We start from the raw sequence: 22,205 nt of genomic DNA, 5'->3' as shown, positions 1-22,205 counted from the left end.
AAGACACAATCTACCAAAACATACCAGAGAAAGCAGTCTCCCAGTGCCTTTGTCTTCTGAGGAGGTCCACTCAATGATCGTTAGTAAACTACCCTGGCCATGCACAAAGTTCCAAGCCTGGAGGTCACTAGTAATCAAGAAATTAGACCAGTGTCCCCCAGGCTATCCTGTAATTCAGGTGCAGAGAGTATAAACTCACTCAGTGAGTGTCAGATCAACAGCTCCTAATACCCAAAGCAGACAAAAACATTACCAAAACCAGAAAAGAACAGTAAATAAATCTCATGAACACAGGCATGAAAATCTTCGACAGATATTTAACAAATTCACGCCATGAATATTCCACATTGTCCTGATGCTCGATCACCAGGCGGAGTAATTTCGTGACAAAGTGGGATTTGTTCCTGCCATGCAAGGTTGGTTTAACTTTTGAAACTGGATGAGTTCGGTCCCTCACATCAACTCCCTAAGGAAGAAAACTCGTGGGTCATTTCAACAGCCTTTTGAAAAATATTCTATACCCATTCAAAATGAAAACCCTCAGTAAACTAGGAACGAAGGGGGTATTTACTTAACCTGATAAAGATTACCACAGGAACTACCCTATATTTAGTACTTATCCAGAGAACTTGAAAACTTGTAAATGGTTGTAGAAGCAGTTGAGCTGTACTCATGATTACCAAGACCTGCAAACAGTTCAGTTATCTATGATAGGCGAGTGAGAAACCAGACCTTCCAGTCAAAGAAGTATTACTCTGCACTGAAGACAGAACGGATATTCAGGTTATGAAAAGGCACAGAGAGCCTCAAATGCACACTGGCTGACAGTTTGGAGATAAAGGTTGGTTTTTGCTGTAAGTCAGAGAAGAGAGGGGTGAGCAGGTAGGATACAAGATGTCAATACACTGTTACCCAAACCTGTAAAATATACAGCACCAGGACTGAACTCTAAGGGAGGTAGAGGCTTTGGGTGATAGAATGATGATTGCAGATGGAGTGGCCTGAAACAAGAGCATCTTATAGGCACAAGAAGTTGATAATGGAAGAAGCTATGTAGGGGACAGGGTCGGGGTTGAGGGGAGGATGTACAGAGGCAGCTGATGTCTCAGAATGGGAAGATGACTCAGTTGGTAAAGGGCTTTGAATACAAGCATCAGGGCCTGAGTTTGGTCCCCCAGACACCACATTAAAAGGCGAAGTTCTAGTCATGGTGGCATGTACCTGTAATCCCAGGATGAGGGTTATAGAGACAAGAGGATCCCTGGAGTTAGCTCGTCTCCTATCTATCCAAACTGATGAGCTCCACGTTCAGGGTGAGACTCTGTCTCAGACATTAAACTTCTGCACGTATGAGAAAGGTATAATGTATTGGCATCTGGCATCTGCACATATATTCACACATCTCACTCTCAAACGTGTTCACAGAATTGTTTTTAAAATATTAACAAAATGAAGTCTTACTTGAGCATGGTGGTATATGTCTATAAGTCCAGCTACTCAGGAGGCTGAGGCAGGAGAATCATGAGTTAGAGGCCAGCTTGGGGGACAGATCCCTGTTTCAAAAATGGCAACAGGTAAGAACAAATAAATGAGAAAAAACAGGCCGTCTTTATAAAATGAACACCAACAATTCTGAGACGATTGCCTGGTAAGAGTTTCTGTATTGAACTCTGAACGAGATACGGGAATATTGGGCTTAATGAGTGAGTGAAGGAAAAGATAGCATTCTTCTACTTCCCTAGACTTTCCAAATAATGAAGAGGATCCTTTGACTGTCCAAACCCGCCCCCTCCCCATCCTGTTCTCACTTGAGGTCTCTACTCTGGTCAGCATGTTCCTACTGGCTCCTATGAGCCTTCAGTATAGACTCAGACCTGGACCCCTAACAACCTCTATTTTCTGCCCCTTCACTGATGCAAAATGATCTTTGCAGTCACCTTACACGATCGTTTTACTCAGCTTGTTAGATGTGTCTTCCTGTAACGCACACACATTCGTAGATGGTTACATCTGCCATGAGAATTGATTTGTGGATCCTACAACCCCCAAGGTAGAAGAAGCAAATGAGTTGGGGATCTGTTTTAGTGGTAGAGCGTGTGCATCATATACACAAGGCTCCGAGTTCAATCTACACTTATTGAAAAAAAAAATCAAATAAAAAGAAAAAAATAGCAACAACAAAAAGAATTTCTGTACTTCAGGTTCCTCTGGGATCTGTTTTCCCAGTGTGGCAGTTTGAAGGAGAATGGCCCAATAGCCTCCTATGTTTGAATGCTTGGTCCCCAGTGGGTGGAACTGTTCAGGAAGGATTAGAAGGTGTGGCCTTTTGGAAGAGGCATGTTACTGGGGATGGGCTCTGAGGCTTCAAAACATGGGTGCTGTGACCAGTGCTTTCTGTGCTCTTGTTTGTGGTTCAGGATGTGAGCTTTTAGCTGTTCCTGACACCTTGCTCTATTGCCACCAGACCCTGATGCTCTGAAACTCTAAACCCAAACAAATGCCTTTTATAAGTTGTCTTGGTCATGGTGTTTTGTCACAGCAATAGAAAAATTACTAAGACACCTGGAGAGCAGTTGTCCCTAAGCGTTGAAACATCCACCCAACCATACCATACCCACAATGCCCTGGGAGGGAGCAGCACCAGGGCCTTGGTGTGCGTGGTCTGCATAGATATGTTAACACATAGACACGTTAGCACATGACCTGTGGTGTTCCCTTGAGAGTGGCAATTCCTGTCAGGACAGTTTGGCTGCCTTTCTCTCTAGCCCACTCAGCCCCCAGTACAAAACATTTGTCCAGGGATTGAATGAATTCGTCCACCTTGGGTAATTTTTTTTAAAGATTCTAACATCTAACAGTCTGCACATTAATAAATTTGTATACAAGTAATATATTTCATAGAGTCTTTAATCTTGGTTTTTGCTCTGTGAATAAAATTAATAATAAAAAACTAAAATTTTATTTAAAGAGTGAAATAAAGTTCGTTTCTCCTAGATAGAAGAGCCGTTGGCTAGCCTTACTGCTTTAGGCCATTCATTTCGCTATGTTAAACATGTCTCAGTGCTAGGCAAGTGCTTCACTACTGAGCCTCATCTCCAACCCTCCTCTTTTCAAGGACGAGGCATCTGAATCATCATACCCCAGGGTCATAATGTGTTTTCCACTGCAAGCATGTGTCTGTGTTTTCGAGCCAAAGTCAGAGAAACTTTGGGTAGCCAAGGATGGATAAGTTTCCCACCTGTGGTTTTATTACTCCAAGCTATTATTTTCTTTGTAAGTCTTTCAAGTGTTTTTCCTCAAGGTATCTGGGCTTCCCTGTCATTGGTTAGGTCTCCGCCATCTGTGATATATAGTTGATGCTTGCTGGTGGCTGCTGGAGCCGTGCTCCTGGAGATGCTGGTGCCAGATGGGACCAGTGGGATGGGACCAGTGTGTCTCAGCCTCCTTTCACCTTCGGTGTGTTATTAGACAAGAAGTCTGCTTAGAGACCCCAGCTCTGACAATATGTTGGCTATTTTGATCGACGTGCTTCCGTGCCACTGTAACTTAGCTATCTGAACCAACCCTTGTGAAACCTGGAGAGTTGAGGGTGTGTTGTGTCCTTAAGGACATCTCTTAACAAAATGCATGTTTTTCATGCATGCTTTGTTTTATCTGATTTACTTATTTTACATCTGTGGTTTCATAGTGACTTATTTTCATGCTTTGCCTGCAAGCATGAGTGTACCTGGTGCCTGTGGAATTCAGAAGAAGGTGTTGGATCCCGGGGACAAGAGGTACAGATGGTTGTGAGCTGCCTGCCAGGAGGGTGCTGGGAATTGAGCCCTAGTCTTCTGGAACTTCAGCCACTGCTCTTAACCACTGAGTCATCCTTCAGGCTCACACGTGTTATTCTATGGTAGACATCTAGCAGTCGTGATGCCAGATGGTATGACCAAAGTAAGTCGGCAGATGCTTTGGGTACTCAGGAATGGAATCTTCACACCACATGGCCTAAGTAAGGGCTGTGAGTGTTCCCATCTTAGGGAAGGACAACGATCACCCAGAGATTGATTCATTCGTCACTGCTGTGGCTAATCCACCATAGGCCAGGATCAGGAGTGGTTCAGTCACCCGGAGTTGTAACCTTTCTCATTCTGACGTTGCTCCAGTGGATTGGTGTCTATCGGATTGCCTGTGACAGTGGTCTGTGTGTCTGTCACTCACTTTGGGGACCACTAGCCACTGTGGCTGTTGAACATTCGAAATGTTAGTTTAGCTAGGGCTGCTGAGAAAACAGACATTTTACTTTATTTCATTTGAGCATTGTCAGTTTAGGTGAGGATCTTTGGAGTTACAAGGCAGAGCTGAGAAATCCAGACATTCTGGCAGAGGACCATGTTCTAAAACAAATGTCCTTGTCTTTGCCCCCACCTCACAGATGAGAACCCCCAGCTTGCAGCCTCTAACCGCCCCCCCCATCCATTCCCCACACCGGATGATGCTCCGGGCGCCATGCTGGGCAGCCTCCCTTCATTAATTCATTTAGGCTCCTGTGCTCCGCTCCTCCAGGTCCTAAGTCTCTCTGCTCCATTTGGTTGCCTTTAGTTGGGGGTCTTAATAAATTGTCCCCATAACTGTGTTTTGGGAAAGAATATGTCAGATAACTGAGCCATTTGGAGCCTGTCGGGGAACTTCGGTCTGCTGAGAAGTATATACACACATGTATATACTTATTAGCTTTTGAAAGTTTCTAACATGGTGGAGAATAGAACGGTTTTGTTTTCCATGTCTGGGTCAGATCCCCAAAGACTGTAAACACGGCCCTCAGGTCGTACCTGCCGGGCACATGGGGCTGTGAGCGCGCCTGAGTGCCTCTTGCTTTCAGCATCCTTTCAGCTCTTGTGAGGTGCAGGGTAGACGGGGACTTTTGTTTGCACAAAGTAACCATGTTAGAGATTTCAGTTCCTACTGCCCTACTGCCTAGAGTTCATCAGCACCGGCCCCTCCTCCTCCCGGAGAGTGAATGCCAGCAACGTGCTTTTAACATGATCGCCTCACAGCAGTAAATCAGGAAACTAGTTTTCGCATGAACCACTTGAAGCAGGCTTCAAGCCTTTGGCATGGTTTTCAAAGTGAGCTTTTCTAACCAATTATTGGGATGATTTTCGTTAATGTAAAAAAAAAAAAAAAGAGCTCCTGTAAACAACCACTCTCTCTACGGCGGGCCGGTCACCAGCATCGGGGTTTTAGAAGATGTTTCATTTTCAAAAATGGTTTTCATCCCTGTGAATAAAGTCACTAAAAATTAATATAATTTTCAACTATATATTTCAAAAAGACTCACTTCTGTCTTTTTAAGTTGTTCATTGTTTTCTTTAGTTGTACTGGTGAGCCCAGCATGTTCAGCAGATAGAAGCAAGTCCCCTCTTGTAATTTTTCTTGAAGAGCCCCAAGTACAGATTCTTATGTCTCTTTGGTGTTGTTTTATTAAAGGAAATTAAAAAGTTGATTTCCAAGCAGGAGCCATATAAACCTAATTCGGCATTGCCAGTTTTGTGCCCTTGATTTTCTCCACGAATAACGTCTTTCCCACTTAAATTTGGAATTTAGCATTTAACGTTTAAAGTTCAAAGGACCGAAGCAAATAACTTTCTAGCTGTACAAATAAACAGTGCTATGAGGCCCAGAGGCCCCAGAGCCATTCCTGGACACAGAGGGTCTAGGAGGCCCTCTGTGGTCTGGGGAACTATCCTTCCTCTGAATATGCCACCAGCCTGGGGTCTGCTAAGTGTTGGCTTTTCCAAGTAAGAAAGGAGAGAAGGGGGTTTAGGGGCTGTCGGCTTTGGGTTGTTCCGTCACTGGATAACCACCAGATGTGGCTTGAGAATCCTGGGCAGGGAGCTGCAGGCTGGGGAGGAAGCAGCTGGGCTTTCTAGGTTCATCCCACCCACCTGACACCCTGCCCTACCTTCACACAGCCCCAATACCCAAGAAGACTCCTAGATGACCCGGGAGCCATGGTGGCAGCCTTTCATAGCCTCTGCTCCCGAGAAGTCACTCCCTAACAGGAATCTTTAGGAAACACTGCCATGAGCAGTGTTTGCGACTCATGGATTAGTCGGCAAGCATGCCCGCTGTCTTCCTGCACGGCTGTGTGGGCTCTAGAATGGAGGAGTGAGTGTTAAGGACCGCTTGCTCCCTGTACAGTTTCAGAGGGGAAGAAAGAACCCAAGGGTGGTGCCTTCCCTACTGCATGGCTATTTTAATCTGTGCCTATGTTCTCACTTGAAAAGTCGGTTGATAAAGCAGTCTGCTTGGTGGTCTCGGGGCGTACCAGGCTCTTCCTTGAAGCTTTTACAACACCACATATTAAAAATAGAGAAAACCCCATAGGGTATTTTTCGAACCAAAATATAAATTTTGACCCTTGGTATTTATGGTTGACCCTCCATTAAAAAAAGAAAAGAAAAGAAATCCAGGTCTAAGTCCAGGCTGGTGATGAGCTCACACCTCCTTCCCTTTTCTTTCTTTCACTGACCCTACATACCCTTTTCTACCCTCCCACCCTGGGAAATGTCAGAGAGCAAGTAGAACTAGACAGCAAAGGGCTGAACTAGGGCTACCGCAGTAAAGGAAGGACCTCAGAACGGAATTAGACCTTACCACAAGAGCAGCACAGCAGAGGGGTGTGTACTGAGCCATGTGTGTGCACGAGGGGTTTGTACTGAATGCAGAGTGTGCAGGGAGTAAGGCGGAGGTCAGAGGATGGAGAACAACCCTGGGGGTTTTGGTTAAACTGATCCACCTAGATTCTTAGTAAGACTGTCCAGGATAAACAGGAGCCGCCCGGGAATGGGACAGGGGGTGATGAGATAGTGCAGAGAAGTTTGTACTAAAGAGACTCGATAGACTGCTTGGACAGCTGAGCTCTTGTAGACAAGGCCAGTCGAGAGCATCACTCAGAGGAGCCTGCCTAGCATTTGACCGAGAGCAGGTTCTCAACCTTCCCAATGCTGCGACCCTTTAATTCAGTTCCTCATGTTTGGTGACCCCTAACTATAAAATTACTTTTGTTGTTACTTCATAACTGCAATTTAGCTACTGTTGTGAATCACAGTGTATATATTTTTGGAGATCGAGGTTTATTACAGGGTGTCACAACCTACAGGTTGAGGACCATTGACTTTGAGGACTCTTGTCAGGAAGCTAAATCTAAACGCAGCCTGTGCCCTTACTGTGTCTGCTTGATGCAGAATAGAGCACAGCTGTAGAAACTAGCCCTTTTCTGATAAGCATTATGGGGAGTAGGACTTGAAGTCATTTTGGGTAGATGTACAATGAAGTGGTCCATTGCACAGGCAAGAGAGCCGAATGTGAATTCCTTCCGTGCCTAGCATGTAGGTGCTGTGTAAGCTAGCACAGGCTAGCCACATCCCACTGCTTCCACAAAGTTGGTGCTCCTTGTTGCTCGTGGAACACTCCCCTAACATGCCAAGAGTGAAGCATCGAAGAGCTACGGGAGTAGCTCTACGCCAAACGTGTGCGTAGAACAGGTATCTTAAAAAGATCATCCCCAACCCCGCAGTCAGTGCTTCCCTGTGTGACGGGGATGGGATTTTAGGCACCTGAGAGAGAGGAAGAAAGGTATATTGCTTAAGTTATAAAGATGTCATAGGTTTCAATATACAAAGGAAAAGACATGGTCCCAAGCTAGGGAGGGACAGGAGTGTGCAAAGATACTGTCTGGTGCTGGCCGGCTTGCGATGGCTGGAGGCTGGGTGGCACCGTCAGCTGTTCCCGTCTTTTCCACGTGGTCATTATTTCCCGACCTTTGTGGAGGTTTCAAGGCATTTTAAGCACCGGGTTTCACTGAATGAAATAAAAACCTCAAAGTGGATGGGCATATTGGGGGTAATTTAATATTTATGTGCTGTTTACTTACAGCCTGGATTAGGAGTAATTACAGTGCTCCGTGTTTATGGTGCTTTGAATGTGCGGCTGCTGGGAGATACAGCAGCCACACTGATCTCATTCCTTGGAAATAGGGTCCCTGTATTTCCAGTCAATTCCAAGTTTCTGCTTAATTCAGTGTGGAATTACAAACCTAGCTCACACCATTAATCAGCTTGTCGTGAACCAACTAGAGCTATATTTTTAAAAAACGAATTTAACAATAATATCAGGCTAGTTTTCTAAAAATAACAAGTCTTGAAGAAAATATATTTTAAATAAAATTCTCCCCAATTAGCAACGTTGATAGAGTTCCCAGGACACAATATGATAGATATTTCATGGGTGTCGCTTTATGAGTTTTAGTGAATGTAGGCTTTCTTTCCTCTTTTTCTTTCCTTTTTCTTTCTTTCTTTCCTTTTTCTGAGACAGGACTCTTTATGTAGTCCTGGCTGCCCTCCAACTCTCTCTGTAAACCAGGCTGGCCTCCACCTCGAAGAGATCCTCTGGCCTCTGCCTCCCAAGTGCTGGGATTTAAGGTGTGTGCCACCACAGCTGGCATAGACGTAGGTTTTCATTCCTTTAAAGCTATCCCAGTGAAAACGTCTCTTGCCGTTGCCAGAATCTATAAATTCAAACACAGAAGGCTGGCATCCAGTAAGGAGAGGGAAGTGTGAGGCTCTGCGAACTGGCTGCTCCTTTATGTATGATTGAGCCTAGTGTAAAACGGAATGCACACATACACACATGTAGTCACACTTGCCTATACATACACACGTGTGTGCACACACACACATGCACACACACACACACACACACATCATGAGCACATGCACTCTAAGAGATGCTCATTGTATAAAGTACAGTGGGTTTAAATGACACAGGAAACTATACAGCCTGAACACATGCTACTTATGTGATACAAAATATGTAAAAGATCTCCCTATGTTAGAACGCCCATTCTTTAACACAAAAAAAAAAAAAAAGGATTAGACTCTCAAAACTCCTATTGATTTTTTTGAGCTGCTGTTGTTTTCTTTTCTGAGCTAGAGTCCAGCCTCTCAACCTCTTAAGGGCTGGCATTACAGGGATGTGCTACAGTGGCTGCTCTCTTACTGATCTTTCTGCCCTGTTGGAGCATTTATCTGGTTCTTCATGGTGGGAGGAGCTGGAATGTGGAGGAAATGGTCTCTGCAGGAGCGGGGAGTGACAGTGGGCTGTCTGGCTGAGCCCTGAAGCCAGCAGAGCTGCTGGCCAGACCCTGGTGCTACATCTGTGAAACAGCGTTGCAGGTGATTCAGCAAAGTCAAGTCCAGCTGCACGCAATGATGGTTGAGATGTTTTGTTTTGTTTTTAATTTAGAAAAACCGTGTAACGCATCTTACGATGATTATTTTCCCCATGAGATGGTTTACATAGAAAGTGGTGCGTTTCACGTCAACTAGAAAATGTTTAGATTGTATAACCTGATCATGTTTTCCAATGAAGCGCCGTCGTCCTCCCCCTCCCCCACCCATGAGGTTTGAGCCCAGGGTTCTGCACACGCTAAGCAAGCTCCTTACAAGACGGAATCTTCCTCAGACCCTTACTATACTGCGTAAGCTGGCCTGAATGCAACCTTCCTGCCTCCACCACTCAGATATGTTATTAAAGTTTAATCAGGAGATCTGGTTTATTGGTCTGTAGAAAATCCAAAATAATAATAGCCATCGGTGTAATTTGTTTAATGGGTGCCCACTGTGCTTGATTTAGACTTTATATGTTTTCCCATTTATTCTTCAGAACAATGCCGTAGGGTAGATATCACTATTCCCACCTCAACAACTCTGAGGAGCAGAGTTCCCAGAACTACTTAGCCAACAAGTGGTAGAGTTGGCGACCGACTCATGCAGTTTTAGAGCCAATGTACAAAATCATGCCTGTTTCGATTCTCATTTCAGTGCTGGCCCAAAAAAATAACCCCCATTTCTTTCCAGTTAACACACACATTCTCCCTCCTTTCCTTTCCCCTCTTTCCGCCTCTCTCCCCTTTTCTCCTCCCCTTCTTGTCGTGTTCTAACTTGTACATGGGTCTCTGACAGTCCTGGCTGCAAGGATCAAAGCCTGACTTTGAAACACTCAAAGGCTCAGGCTGGAGCCTTTGACTGGAAGCTTCTCATGTGAACAATGCGGCACCCGCCCCCGAATGTCACGTGTGCATCGCTTTGATCCCTGAAGTTGCGTGTGGGGGAGGTCCCTCTGTACTCACGGAAAGCCTTTGCAGCTCCTGGTGCTCTAAGCAACACAAGTGCTCAGCGAAAACACGAGGAGTCTGTCCGAGGTGCAGCCACAAGCCCCATACAAAACAGCGAAATCCGGAACAATGCCCTTCTGCAAAGACCCCTCAGTCCAAAGAAATTCCCTCTGAATGCCTAACTCTGTGATTGTTCTGATTTCAAGGAGGACAGACTGTCTTGCAAGCACAGAACTATATAAATGGTAGAATTATAAAAACTTCAAAGCATCGGGGATTACCACTGCTGGCCAATAGACAGTCTCTGTTAACAACTTTAAAGAAACTCTAACTAGTTCCTCAGATCATGGTGGGGTTTTCGCATCCTTTTGGTTCTGTCTGCGCTTGGTTCAGAACGTCATGTAGCTGAGGTGCTCAAGATGAAGAGAGTGGTTGACCTTAGTCACCCCCCAAAAGTACAAATCAAAACTGCCTTGAGACTGCTTTATCCCGGTTAGAATGCATAGGTGACGAGAACAACAAAGTAGCAAACGTGGGTGAGGGAAGGGCATGCTCGTTCTCTGCTAATGGATGTGCAAACACATGCAGCTATTGTGGAAATCAGTGTGGTGGTTTCCCAACAAAGCTAGCCATAGATCCACCGTCTGATCCCACTATCCTACCTGGGGGTCTACCCATAGGCTGCTTTATCCTACATCAGCGACACTTGTCCAGCCATGCTTACTGATGCTCTATTCCTAACAGCCAGAAATCGGAAACAGCCTAAATGCCCATCAGCTGGTGAATGAATAATGAGAAATGTAGTTCTTTTAAGCAGTGGGATATTATTCAACTTTTAAGAAAAATGAAATTTGTAGGGAAATGGATGGAGCTAGAAAACAGTCATCCTGAGTGAGGCAACCCAAATCCAGAAAGACAAACATCTCATATTTTTCACTCATATACAGATGTTAGCTTTGAATCTGCAGATGTGGGTTTCATTTGGAATACCCATAGAGGTTAGGAAGCTTTATGAGGCCATGGGGGAGAGGCGCTTTCAAGGGAGGAAGATAAGATGCAGTGATGTGAGGGGGAGGGGAGAGAATGGACCAAGAAGGATTAAATGAGGTGGGGGATGGGAAGGTAAGGGAGAAAGTCGTAGAAACATTTCTGAGGAAGCTTCCTAAAATATACACATCATACACAGACACATGGAGTTTAAATGGAGTTACCCTATAACAAGAAGGGCAGTGGATAACCCCATGATAGAAAATAAAAATCCTAGTGCAGGGAGTTTTGGAGTTATTGGCCAATCGGTTCCCACAGACCCCTAAGCATTATAGATTATTACCACTGCTCATGGTTACCCTCTAGAACTTGACTGTAGACCCCATTGCTGAAGACAACACACGCTTGAATCAAACATGGTGAAATCAATCTGGCACCGACTGGGAGGAGTCACCCCATTAGCCAGCTTTCATGCTGCCAGAAGGCGCTACGCATGATATCAGAGGAGAAAAGCATCTCACCCTGTGAGATACCACAAGGTAACCAAACACCTTTATTACATTTAAGGCCTGTGCCATGAGACAGAACCCATACTTGACACCATTATCAGGGCCATGAACCCGAATCTAGATAGGTTATAGGCACTAGGGGAGAACTTGCTACTTAATAGTAACATGGACATAGTATGAAAACAGCCCCAGTAACATATGGCTATGCCCACAAGTCAGCTCATTTCCAACTCCCATGAAGTTTCTTTGTGAAGGAGATGACAGTTAATGCAGAAGCCACAACTGGTCAGCATACAGAGACTAAGAGGCTATGGAAGTGCTCAGCCTTAAATGGGACATCCATAGCTTCCCCTGTCCCTCTCGGCTCAGGGATCATCTTGGAAGAGGCAATAGAAGAGTCAAGGCTGATGGATGACTACAAGGAACCTCGTGAGTTCAAGGGCAGCCGGGAGTGCTTAGTGAGATGCTTCCTGAAGATAAAACCTAACCATTGGGTTGGAGATGTAGCTCGGGGATAAGTATTTGCTTAACATATGTGAGGCCCTGGCCTCAATCCCCAACACTGGGAAGAGATGGACGACGGACTTTCCTCCTTTTCCCGCTCTATCGCACCGTAATCCCTGTAGGAAGCTGAGTCAGGAAGCTGATTGGCAGTTAGAAGCCATTTGGGCTCCAGTAGTAGCCTAGAGGGGAAGGTGAAAATTAGAGAATTCTGGGTTGATTTTGCCCATCCTCAATGCCTAGCTTCTATCACAGGCAATCTGCTCTTGGGCTGGTTTAGGTTTAATTTTTATTATTATTATTATTATTATTATTATTATTATTATTATTATTATTTTCTTTTTTGGCCAATAAGTGAAGCTCAGTTGGTTTTAGACAAAATTAAGGATGACACTTTATGGACAAATGGCTTTTCCCCACAGGCTGCACCCTATATTCCAGCATTTAGGGACACAGATGAGAGACTGGAGCCCTGAGAGATCTTGTCTTGTCCCTGCTCTGGATCATTCCACATGTGTCAGTGAATTCTCTGCAAGGTGGCGTCTCAGGCCGTAAGCTGATTCTGAGTTTAACGGCCCTGTCACAAAATACTGATGGCTAGTGTTCTGGGTGAGTGGTCTTTACTCTGAGGCCTAGCCTTTGGCACCGTGATTGGGCTGCCAAAGGTGTCTTAGATCCAACATCACTTAGATCGCTTTGCACAAGACCAAACACTTGTCCAAAGCTCTGTCCCCTCAGGCAGTGACAGTGCTCATCCCTGGGAGTGGGCGTGGCTCTATGAAGTTCTTACAGAGTAAGCACCCAGGGTGCTAGGACTTCCCCTTCATAATTAAGATTTTTTTAAGTTATATTGAGAACCTGGGCAAAGACACCAGATTGGACACAATTTTTAACCTATGTACTAAAAATATAAAAGCTATGAGTCATGATTCTTTTTTAATAGATACTCCAGTAGTTTGCTGGCTTTAAAGTTAGAGGCAAATTTTCCTTATGAGATTACCAGGGTGGTGTGTTTCAAATAGATGGCAGGCTGGACATGAGTCTACCAACTCCCAATCCTTACCATGCAAACCCCGGCCTCTGATTTCCAACCTTCTACAGGGCAATAGCCAAAGTATTAGGAAAACTGGACTTTGAGAATTAGAGATATCACAGCATGTATATGTGCACATGACCAGGCAGTGGTGGAGGATGGGTACCTTCGGGAAGCAGTGCCATATGCAGGTTGGTGATGTTCCCTGTGGGGTCACGTGTATAGTTCTCTGCTGTACTTACTGTGATGGCTATTCTTGGTTATCAACTTGACGACATTTGGAACTAATTAAAGCCCAAGAGTCTGGGTACACCTGTGAGAGAATGTTTTCCCCTAACTAAATCATTTGAAGCGGATAGATCCACTTTTAATCCAGATCTTTTGAGGTTGGAAGATCCATCTTTAATCTGGGCCACATCTTCTGCTGGCAGCCTAAATAAATACACAGAAGAAGAAAGCTCCATCATTGGTTTTGCCTGCTTGCTCTCATTCATGCTGGGAAGTCCATTCCGACCCTGGCATTAGACCCTACGTCTTTAAGATTCTGTTGTATACTGAAGACCAGTGGAGACAGTCAGCTTTAGGGACTGAACAGCTAACTAACCACTCTATTCTTGGATCTTCTGTTGGTAGATAGCCACTGTTGGACTAGCTGGACCACAGCCTGTAAGTCTTTCTAATAAATTGTGTGTGTGTGTGTGTGTGTGTGTGTGTGTGTGTGTGTGTGTGTCTTATTCTATAAGTTCTGTTCCTCTAGAGAATCTTGATTAATACAGATTTTTGGTACCAGCAGTGGTTCTAAAGCAACAGAAATATATAGATGAATTTAAGTATCTGGAATAGGCTTTCCAATTCGCCAACACCTATAGTTACTGAAGCCTCTTCAGTTACTGAAGCTTCTGGAAACTCAGAGAGTACTGAAAGCCCGTGTTGTGAATTAACTTACAAACTTAGGAGACAAGTGCATTGGATTATCCTGATTTGCCAATTGTAAGAGGCAATGGATTTGGTGAGTCTGAACATAAAACTTGGAACAGTTTGTGGCAAACTGATGCTGCTGGTTGGTTGCTCCCAGCATCTCTGGATAAACTGACAAAGGAAATGAATGAGCTCTGTGATAAAATTAACCAATTTCTAGCATCCCAGGATGGTGAAGGACAACAATTAAAGTCAACAATAAAATTGCCCACCTCCAAACACACATACGTGGTCTAAAGGTTTACACGTGTGCCCTGGCAAAAGAATCTCTCCTGCAGCCGTAAGAGCTTGAGTTGTGGAAAATCAACCAGAAACCCTTATTATGAAGTTGGCTGAATTACAGAGAAATTTCATGCCCCAGCATTTGGAGGGGATCAGTTGCTAAAGTAGGGGCCCCAGCATTTGGAGGGGATCAGTTGCTAAAGTAGGGGCGTTAGTTGGTAAAGAATGGGATCCTGTGATGTGGGGTGGAGATGCGTGGGAGGGCGCTATTGATGCTGAGATTCTCAAGGGTTTATCCCACCTGAGGAAGCAGTCTATCCTCCCTCGGCAGAAGATGGACTCTCACACCAAGCCTGAAGTACTGCCTTTCCCACCTTTGACTGAGGAAATTAATCCTTATTGTCTGATAAACCAGTAGTGACTTTCCCTGAAGGAGAGCCAGGAATGACCATACTGATGTCCCACAGGAACACCAAGGGTCTCCTCTAGATGTACAGCCAGACCAAAGGCTAAGCAGGCTCCGAGTTAGAAAATGTACTCCAGGAGGAGGCAAACTAAAGAACTCAATGAGTTTGCTAACTCATTCCAGCAGAAGTCTGGAGAATATGTGTGGGAATGGATTTTTAGGGTGTGGGATAATGGTGGAAGGAAAAGCTGGATCAGGCTGAGTTTGTTGATGTGGGCTCTCTGAGTGGAGATTCTAGGTTTAGTATGGAAACTTGCATGGTTAAAAAAAAAAGGTGTCAAAGTTTGTTTGAATGGTTGGATAAAGCATTTATCAAAAGAGGCCCTGCTGAAATGGGGTTGGAGATGCCTGTTATCCATTCTGTTAGTGCTGAGGAAGGATTTAAGGACAGTGGGGGGTGGGGTTGCAATGCTAGAGTGGATACACTGTGAAAAACCTAATCCTCCATAATGGGAAGGCCCAGGAGACACGCCCCTCACTAATCCTCCAAGATGCAAAATGCTGAGAAAGGCCCCACAGATTGGAAGAGCTTTGTCATCAACCTTTTTCTTGCACTAGACTTTAGGGCTGGAGATGCTGGTGCTCAGTTGGATAAATTCAATACCATAGGTTTAATCAGATCCTGAAGTAGCAGGGGCCGGTTAGCAGCACTGAATGGTCAAAGACAAGGTGATCGTAGTTATTGTAATGGCCAACACAGACAAAGCAATGTCCACAATGGCCTCACACATAATGGGCAACGTGACTTTTATGGTGCATTGACTTGTATGGACCTTTGGTATTGGTTAGTCAGTCATGGGGTTTCCTCTGTATAAGTGGGGGTGGGGGGGAAATCTCAAATAAATGAAAGAAAGGTTACATTGTATCATGGCAGAAGGGAATCTCAGCCTGTAACCAGTTTGCAGACATGAGTTAGTTTGCAGATCCTGAACTCCTTGATTGAAAGGATGACCAAGTTCCCTGAGGAAGGATATTAATAAAATACCCATGCGTTTTACTGTTAGCCTTCTCTGGCCTTCCCAAGACAGATCTGTAGCCTCTTACAAGGGTAACTGTACGTTTGGTAGAAAGGAAACAATCAGATTTTCTGGGATTAAAGGCATGTGCCACCGTGCCCGGCTAAGTTTAATGTAGTTTTGGCTGAAGTCTGACTCACAATAGGTCCAGTGGTCTTTGAACTAATCCTTTGGTTATTTTCCAAGTCCCAGAATGAATAATTGGGTTAGATACACTTAGATGTTGGCAGAAATCTCACATTGGTTCCCTGACCTGTGGAGTGAGGGCTGTTATGGTTGGAAAGGCTAAATGGAAGTCATTAGAGTTGCCTCTCCTTGGAAAATAGTGAATCAAAAACGCCATCAAATCCCTGGAGGAACCGGAGAAATTAGTGCCACCAGCACTAATTGAGAGATGCAGGGGTTGTGGTTCCCATCCCACCTGGCCGGTGTAGAAGAGAGATGGATTGTGGGGAATGACAGTTGACTATTGAAAACTCAAATAAGGCAGTAACTTCAATTACAGCTGCTGTACCTGGTGCAGTGTTCTTTTTTGAGCAAATTAACACATCTCCTGGTACATTGTATGCAGCTACTGATCTAGCAAATGGCTTTTTCTTGATACCTGTCCATAAGGACCACCAGAAGCAATTTGCTTTCAGTTGGTAAGGCCAGCAGGATACTTTTACACACTTTTGCCTCAAGGGTATATTATATTAACACTCAGGTCCTGTGTTATAACTTAGTTCAAAGGAATCTTGATTTTCTCTCTCTTCCACAAAATATCACATTGGTGCACTATATTGACATTGTGGTGATTAGACCAAGTGAGCAGAAAATAGCAACCACTTTGAACTCAATGGTAACTCATATACGTATCAGAATAAGAAATAAATCCAACCAAACTTCTTGGGAGTCCAGTGGTGTGGGGCGTGCCGAGATAGTTCTTCTAAGGTGAAGGGAAGGATATTGCACCTGGTCCCTCCCACCACCAAGAAAGGAGCACAATGTTTAGTGGGTCTATTTGGATTCTAGAGAGAGCGCATGCCTCAGTTAAGTCTATTGCTCTGGTCTATACACTAAGTGACTTGGAAAGCTGCTAACTCTGAGAGGGTCCTTGAACAGCAGGCTCTTCAACAGGTCCAGGCTGCTGGGCAGGGTGCTATACTACTTGGACCATATGATCCTCTCGACCCAATGGTACTTGTGTCAGTGGTAGATAAGGATGCTGGTTGGATTGGAGCCTTTGCCAGGCTCCTATTGGCAAATTACATGAGAGATCTTTGAGATTTTGGAGCAAGGCTCTACCATCATCTGCAGACAACTAATTTTGAGAGACAGTTCTTGGCCTGCTATTGGGCCTTAGTAAAAACTGAATATTTGATAACGGGCTACCAAGCTACCATGCAGTCTGAGCTGCCCATCTTGACCTGGGTGTTATTGGACATCAAATAGACCTTGCATAGCAGCAATCTATTATCAAACTGAAGTGGTAGATACATGATAGGGCCCAAGCAGGTCCTGAAGGCACAAGCAAGCTACACAAAGAAGCTACCCAAATGCTACTCCCATTATAATGCGGTCTATACCCAAGCATGCCACTGTAACCTCCTGGACTTTTGCCTATGATTGGTTAATTGAGGAAAAGAAGACTAGGGCCTGGTCTCCTGCCTGTTGTATACCTTATGTAGGCATTGGCCAGAAGAGGACAGCCGCCACATTACAATTCCTTTTTGGGACAACCCTGAAAGATACTGACAAAAGGAAACATTCAGAGTGAGCAGAGCTTTGGGTAGTACACAGGGTCATACATTTTGTTTGGAAGGGAAAATGGCCAGATGTGTGCTTGTTTACTAACTGGTGGTTAGTGATTAGGGCTATAGTCAATGGATTGGCTGGATTGTCAGTGACTTGGGAAAAGCATGATTGGAAAATTGGTGAGAAAGACATGTGGAGAAGAAGTATGTGGACAGATCTTTCTAAGGATGTGAAGATGCTTGTGTCCCATTGTAAATACTCATCAAAAGATGGCTTCAGCAGAGGAGGAATTCAATAATCAAGTTGATAGGTTGAGTCTTTCTGATGATTGGCCTCTTTCAGCCATTCCTGCCATTGCTCAATGGGCTGTGGTGGTAGAGATGGGGGTTATACATGGGCTCAATAACATAGATTTCCACTCACCAAGACTGATCTGGCTACAGCTGCTACTGAGTGCCAAATACACTAACAGTAGAGACTAACTCTGAGCCCCAGGTATAACAACCATTCCACAGAGTGACCAGCCAGCAACCTGGTGTTAGGTCAACTACATTGGACAGCTTCCTCCATGGAAAGAAGAATGCTTTGTCCTTATTGGAGTTGATATTTATTTTGGTTCTGGATTTGCCTTTCCTGCATGTAATGCTTCTGTGAAAACTACCATCCATGAACTTATAGAATGCTTTATCCACTGTCATGGTGTTATTCAGTATTGTTTCTGACTAAGAAGTCTGGCAGTGTGTCCACAATCATGGAAGTCACGGCTCTTACCATGTTCCCCACCATCCTGAAGCAGATGGCCTCATAAAAAAGATGGAATGAGCTTTTGAAGACACAATTTCAAAGCCAATTAAGTGGTGGCACTTGAAGGGCTGGGTCAGGGTTCTCCAGAGGGTGGTATTTGCTTTGAATCAGCATTCAATATATGGTAAGGTTTCTCCCATAGCCAGAATCCACAGTTCCAGGAATCAGAAGTAGAAAGGGAATGGTTTTACTCACTATTACTCCTCATAACCCACCAGGAATATTTTTGCTTCCTGATCACACAACCTGCTGGCCTAGAAGTTTTGGTCCCTGAGGAGGGAACCCTCCTGCCAGGAAACGCAACAAACACTCCATTGAACTGGAAGCTGAGACTGCCCCTGGCCACTGTGGGCTTCTGATGCCCTTAAGCCAACAGGATAAGAAAAGAATACTAGTGTTCAGAAGGGTAACTGATCCAAATTACCATGGGGAAATTAGATTGGTTCTCTACAACGGAGGTAGGAAAAGTTATGTCTGGAGTGCAGGAAATCCTTTAGGGCGTCTCTTGGTGCCACCTTGTCCTGTGATTAAAGTCAATGTGAAAGTACAACAGCCTAATCCTGGCCAGATGACAAAGGGCACAGACCCATCAGGAATGAAGGTATGGGTCACTCCTCCAGGAAAAAATCCAAGACCTGCTGAGGTGCTTGTGGAGGGTGGAGGAAATACAGAATGGGTAATAGAGGAAGGCAGTTGTAAGTACCAGCTAAGCCCATGAGACCAGTTGCCGAAGTGACAATTGTAATTGACACGAGTGTTCCTGTCATATTTTGTTAAGACTGTGTTTATACAGATATTTGAGTTTTCTTTCCTTGATATCTTTATCATGTAATATAACACCAATTAAGAGAACATCAGTTGTTTAAGTTTTGAGATACCAAAAGAATGTCCCTCAAGGGACATTGCCACCTGTTTTAAAATTTATTATGTGTTTGCAGTTTATGAGGGATAGTTACATCAGATTAGGTGTAATTATGACCTGGCTAAATATATAATGCATTTGTTATTGTGTGTGGAATAGTTATATCATGCAGGGTGTAATTATGACCTGGTTATTGTTTTCATTTGGAAATTATGCATGACATAAGGAGATAAGATTGTGTCGAGGTGACAAGGGGCGGACTTGTGCTAGCTCTTCTTGGTTGTCACCTCGACTATATTTGGAACAAGCTAAAATCCAAGAGGCTGGGTACACCTGTGAGGGGTTTTCTTGATTAAATAGGATCATTTAAAAGTGATCATTTAAAAGTGGGAAGACTCATTTTTAATTCAGATCTTATGTGGGCCACGCCATGTGCTGGCAGCCTATATAAAAAACACAGAAAAAGGAAGAGGCTTTTGCTCTTCACCTGCTCTCTCTCTCTCTCTCTCTCTCTCTCTCTCTCTCTCTCTCTCCATCCAACCTCATGGACTCACGAGTACACAACTAAAACCTGGGTTTTGTGCTGTGTCTTAGTCATATAGATGATCACCATACGTCATTGTGCTCTTGAACTGTGGAAGTCTGGGTGCCGAAGAGTCTTTAATATAACTCGTTGCTGTAAAAAAACAGTGCGGTGTCCCAGTGTACATCACACTGAGGCTTTAAACCATTAGGTGCCTTGTTTTGTTTGCAGTGCTGAGAATTGAACCCAGGGCATCCTATTTGCTAAGCAGGCTCTCTAACTCTGATCCTAGGTTCTAGCTTGTGACCCCAGCTCTCTTTGAACAAAACCCTTCTGACCACAGGAAATGCTAATCCGGTCAGTGTTCTAAGGTGTTTGAAACCTCTCACACCTTTATCCTCTGAAGCTGCACTATTAATAGTGGTGTATTTATTTTCCGCCTTGGGTGAACACTAGTGTCCAAATGGTCCACTGGCTTCAGCCGCTGAGTGGTCACGTGGCTGGCTTAATTAGGGGAGAAGAAAGTGCCGCAATTCTGCCCTAACGCCCCAGTGGGAGACCTTTTCTTATGCACATGCTCCCCGCCTCTGGAGAAAAATGGATTGCTAAGCACACTTGGATTGGCCGCAAGAGAGATTATTAGGCAGGCAAGACACATTTGAACTTGCTGAAAGGGCTACCTTTGTGCCCAGGAAGGCGGGCTTTGGTGGGTCTTCTTTATCCCAAACGTGTCTTCTTTTTCAAGCTTGCAGTCTGAATGGCTGTCTTTTACCCACTAATCCCCACAGGAATGTGGCTTCGGTTACGGGGAGGATGCACAGTGTGTGCCCTGCAGGCCGCACAGGTTCAAGGAGGACCGGGGCTTCCAGAAGTGTAAGCCATGCGTGGACTGTGCGCTGGTGAACCGCTTTCAGAGGGCCAACTGCTCGCACACCAGTGATGCTGTCTGCGGGGACTGCTTGCCAGGGTGAGTTGGGCCATTTCCTGTATTGTTTAATTAAATGTTTGCCAAGGCATTTCTCCACTCCCGCTAAACTTGAAAGCACGGTGGTGAGAACTTGAAGATGTTTGGGCAGCGTTTGGAACTTTTGTCTCAGTCCTTCTGCAGCCCATGAGCTTACTCTGTGCCCGGCGCTGGAGACAAGGCAGAGCAGTCCCACCAACATGGCCTGCAAACCTAGAGTTCCTACCAGCTAGGAAACAGGAACCCTTGGACAAAAGGACAGGGGAATTGGCAGGCAGCTTACAAAAGATGGTACTTTCCAAAATGACCACAAAAGCCGCAGCTGTGAGCATTCCCTCCTGCCCAAGAACAGGTCAGAGGAGAAAGTAGCAGAGATTTCTGACCATGCGGAGTTTACGTCATATATATTTTTTAAGGCTTAATCTGGGCCAAGAGGCAGGTTCAGCAGAACACTTGCCACGTGTGTTCAAATCCCAGGACTCCCCGTGGAGGGAGAAAATTAACTCTCCCCAAATTGTCCTCTGACCTCCACTCCAATGAATGCCATGACACACCCCCTTCCCTAAATAGATATTTGAAATAAATGTTTGAAAAACGCCACCTCCAACTTACCACATCTAACGTATTTGCTGCCTGCCCAGTACCCAGTGTCCCACAATTCCCCTTCCTTTCCAAATCCCCAGTACATACCATGGCTTCAGATTGAATATTTAGCATGCACATATTAAAAAGAATGAGCACTGTTTTAAAAAAGAAAGAAAAATACCATCTCACAGTATTTTCAAAAAGGAGAGGACTAAGGGTGTCGCTCGGTGATAATGTGCTTGCTTGTATGCACAGCTCTGTGTTGAGTCCAGTACCCCCACTCTTACATACGTCTGCCAAGAGGCCCAGGGAGTCGCAGGAGAAATGAGTAGAAGAGGAGAGAGCAGAAGAGACAGTGTAAATGGGGACAGCCTTCCACGGACTCATTGGCATGCACCCTGGGAGGTCACATGCACCCATGTTTCTACCACCTAAACCATCTCTTGCAGATTCAGGATTCACAGACATTTCAACCTGTTCTGTGACTGGCTTTTCACCTTCTGGATGGTGTCTTTGAGGCATAAAATTTTTAGTTTTGAAGAAATACAACATACCCTCCCACCCCATATATATGTTTGTGGGTCCTTGGGTTCTGGGTCTCTGCAGAGGGAACCACCTAATTCACCGTCGTCCCAGCCACAATACATGACGAATTCGCGCAACTCAATAATTCAAAAAGACAGTCAACTTAAAATAAGAGTAAAGGCTTTGAGTATGCTTCTCCAATAATACAAGCGAAGGGCAAATCTGCAGAAAAGGTGCTTGGGTCTGGGGAGCTGCAGACCCAAATCCCATCCATTCACCCACTGGAGTAGCCATGATGGGCAGTTACACGTGTTTGTAGGAGGTGGGG

At 44.8% G+C, this 22,205-nt stretch overlaps 1 protein-coding gene across 10 annotated transcripts in view; it reads left to right on the top strand.

Moving 5' to 3' along the window:
* Tnfrsf19 (TNF receptor superfamily member 19) overlaps positions 1-22,205 on the top strand; it is a 90,918-nt gene that overhangs the window by 26,016 nt on the left and 42,697 nt on the right. For all 10 annotated transcript variants that reach the window (XM_087585272.1, XM_087585269.1, XM_087585273.1 and 7 more), the window contains 1 exon segment: positions 20,592-20,770. In XM_087585272.1, the coding sequence (XP_087441398.1) occupies positions 20,592-20,770 (179 nt within the window).

This window comes from Rattus norvegicus, chromosome 15 (genome assembly GCF_021556685.1).
Source record: "Rattus norvegicus strain SHRSP/BbbUtx chromosome 15, alternate assembly SHRSP_T2T, whole genome shotgun sequence".
NCBI lineage: Eukaryota > Metazoa > Chordata > Mammalia > Rodentia > Muridae > Rattus > Rattus norvegicus.
Note: the sequence above shows the minus strand (reverse complement) of the source record. Positions and strands in the feature narration are given on the sequence as shown.